General features: G+C 34.9%; 1 protein-coding gene across 1 annotated transcript; it reads left to right on the top strand.

Annotated features, from left to right (window-relative positions):
* Nucleotides 1-2,334, top strand: LOC110850067 (protein Star). Its single transcript, XM_022097549.2, has 7 exons — nt 1-315; nt 602-658; nt 725-909; nt 1,004-1,040; nt 1,120-1,277; nt 1,734-1,958; nt 2,023-2,334. The coding sequence occupies exons 1-7, from the start codon at nt 234-236 to the stop codon at nt 2,170-2,172; spliced, it is 894 nt and encodes a 297-aa protein (XP_021953241.1). The 5' UTR covers nt 1-233; the 3' UTR covers nt 2,173-2,334.
* The last annotated feature ends 904 nt before the right edge of the window (nt 2,335-3,238 follow it).

Here is a 3,238-nt window from a genome sequence, read left to right as displayed (position 1 = left end):
ATTTTTTTATTCTATCATTTCGAGCAATATCTACATAATTTTGCATGTTCTACAATTTGTATTGGATATTAATTAATGTGTAATTATTTCCAAACTATATCACGCGGGGGATTAGACAATTAATCAGGTTTAAGTCATCATAAATGTGTACATGTTTCAAAGTTAGGAGTGTTGCGTATTATGCACTGAAACGTGTTTAAATATATTTCTAATACTCTCAACCTACCAAAATTATGGAACGTTCTCGTCGTTTGTTAACTATAATCATAATTCCAGGATTGGTGGCAACAATACTTCTCTTACTGTGGGGAAATGGTGAGAAAGACCTATAAATTCATAAGCAGACACACTGTAAATAATCTGGTAATAAGCATTACCGAAAAGCACAAGTATATGACTCTACCAAAGTGGTAATGATAAGTTGTACCGCGTGGTAATGGCTTGGTATTTTAATAAAGTTTTACCATAATGGTACCGAATTTTTACTACCTGGTAAAATATTATTACCAAATTTATTACCGAGAAATCATTACCTGCGTGACTTTACCGGATTATTAAGAGTGCACTAATATAAAGATCTGCACTATATATGTATTGACAGATTATCGGCCATTTGAGGGTTTGCAAGGACCCTGCTGGACGAGTAATTTAGACGATGGTAGGTACACATCATTCATTTTCAAGAATGGATATTACGTATTTAATTATCTACTGACATCTATAGAAATCCGTTACGTCCAAGAAAATTTTGAATTCTTGCATCAAAATGACCCAAAATTAATTCGGTACACGAGGGCCAGATATCTGTCTCCACCACCGAAAAGCAATGTTCCGTATCATTTTGACTATCATCCAGTTAAAGGGGTAACCGATCATGGGGATTGGGCCAGAAAATATTTCAAGGGACAGGTTTGAAGCATTACTAAATTGTGTAGAGACATGCACATTGCAAATAAATAGCTATGTGTTTTGATTGAAGTTTTTTTTAATTAATTGAAATTAGAGGGACGGTGTATTCATTGAGGCGGGAGCAAATGACGGTAAGTTTTATTGTATTCATTTTAGACAAACTTATGCAACTTGCCCTGTTGAATCATGAAAATATGAAATGATATTTAGGTGAATTTTATTCGCACACCCTTCGCCTCGAGACAGACCTTGGATGGACTGGACTATTAATAGAATGCAACCCAGGAATCACACCGTATCTGCGAACTAAACAAAGGAAAGCGTGGGTTGCCGGAGTTTGTATTTCTACGACGCAATACCCCAAAATTGTATGCCTTACTGCTAGCAACTCCTGCAAGGGATGGTTCCCAACTGCTTGTCGCATCCTGAGTAACCACTGCCAGTGGATTCTGGTTGCGTTAGGGTTTGAATTTTGCGCTGGATTTTACATTACTCTGGACGGGCCTAACCTTTTCAAAGATCAGCAAAATAATTTTCAAAAAATAGAAATAAATTTTATACTGCAAGCTGAAAATCCAACTCTGATTAATTGAAAAATATTGAAAATCCTTCCGGTCTTTCAAAAGCTATGGCGGTTTTTAAAGTCAAAGCATGTGAATCTGGCTCCATGCCATGAGTTTTGTTGGACAATATGTATGAGTAAATCTGTCATCTAGGGCCCTAGTACATTCTAAAAACATGGGTACGTTGGACACGAGAAGCAGTAGGCAGCCATCCCTTATTAATTAGTGTTCAGTAAACTTTAGCAATCTTCGAAATTACAGGTGAATTTCTCCAACCCTGAAAAGTGGAGCTGGAGTGGTCGTCTTGGTCCTGCGTGGAACATCTCAATCCCAACAAATTGGACTTACTTCGACGTGGAAAGTGTTCCCCTTTACACTATAATTGCCGCTACAGGGCTGAAGGAGATTGATTTCTTTAGCTTTGACGTAGAAGGAGTGGAAATGCAGATCTTAAAAAATTTTCCATTTGATAAAATTCTAATCAAGGTACATACATAATCCGATTCTATCAAATATCCTGGTAAATCGGAAAAGTGGTATATTCCAACAGGTCATCGTTGTGGAAGTGGTGTTCATCACACCCAAAGAGCGCAGAGATCTGGAAAAGTTTCTTCGAGAAAAGGGATACACAACTATCAAGAAAGAAGTTCATGATCATTTTTATGTCCATGAATCTGTCCGTGACCAATACGGCGAATAAGTTGCATTGCTATATGCAGAACTGTCATTGTTTGTTATTAATTGTAGAGTACTATATCGTATATACTTACTAGATAATTGCAAAATGCAGTGTAAAAGAAATATCTCAATTCATACTGATGACCAAGAAATAAATTCACCGAAATAAATCAATCCGAACGCATTACCGGGATGAATGGCACTTAATGGCTTCCCATGAAAGAATGTGAAGTAAAATATGAATAAAGGGCGACCAGAGTGACAGTGGAGGGTGATCCAGACTGATTTTTCGAAATATTCATATCGAGCTAAAATTTGGTATGGCGGCTAAAAACCACCTCTGGATAGCACATAGCTTGGAAGTTCAGGATGTTAAAGAAGCCCACTGATCATAGTAGTTAAGGGGTAAGACTCGTAAATCCTTCAAACATTTGGTGCCAAATAATTCAAAATATCTAACAAGCATATAACCATCCACACGACGTAGGTTTGTAATATTATGTCGGTTAATTCGAAGGAAAAGTAAGACGCAGGGTCTGACTGCCCGATTCAGGGACTCCGTCCCTGACTCGGGCTAAATGAAGTCTGCACTGAAGTTTTTTTTTAAATTTTGTACCCTGAACGTATACACATATGTATGTGTAAATGTACGTATGATGAACTAAACTAGGTTTGCATATTTAAGTATGTATGTATAAACAAAGCTGAGCAAATACATGTATTCAAAACTTCATTCCATGTGACCACCTAATACATACACACATATACACCCAAATGTTCAATTAGACATACTGCCATACATAGATAATTAAAGCAAGGGCCATCTTAATAATTTGTAATAATTAGGTTAATTGTTACACTTTGGCCAATATCATCTAGGTACATCAATTTTGCTGATAAATATAAACTTTTCAGCATGTGATAATTAATGTTAAATTAATTAAATTAATTTATTAATTAATAATTATTAATTATTATTAATATTATTATTAATAATATTATTATTAATTATTAATTAATTAATAATTATTAATTAATTAATTTATTAATTAATTAAATTAATTTAATGTTAAATTAGATCATTTCGT

Source organism: Folsomia candida, unplaced genomic scaffold (genome assembly GCF_002217175.1).
Source record: "Folsomia candida strain VU population unplaced genomic scaffold, ASM221717v1 Fcan01_Sc005, whole genome shotgun sequence".
Lineage (NCBI taxonomy): Eukaryota > Metazoa > Arthropoda > Collembola > Entomobryomorpha > Isotomidae > Folsomia > Folsomia candida.
The sequence above is the reverse complement of the archived record's forward strand: the minus strand, read 5'-3'. Positions and strand labels throughout refer to the sequence as shown.

Excerpts from the sequence above, each read along its gene's own strand:
- LOC110850067 (XM_022097549.2), top strand. The coding sequence starts at position 234 with ATGGAACGTTCTCGTCGTTTGTTAACTATAATCATAATTCCAGGATTG. Across the intron at positions 316-601 it reads TCTCTTACTGTGGGGAAATG|ATTATCGGCCATTTGAGGGT; the intron begins GTGAGAAAGACC and ends ATGTATTGACAG. Across the intron at positions 1,278-1,733 it reads CGACGCAATACCCCAAAATT|GTGAATTTCTCCAACCCTGA; the intron begins GTATGCCTTACT and ends TCGAAATTACAG.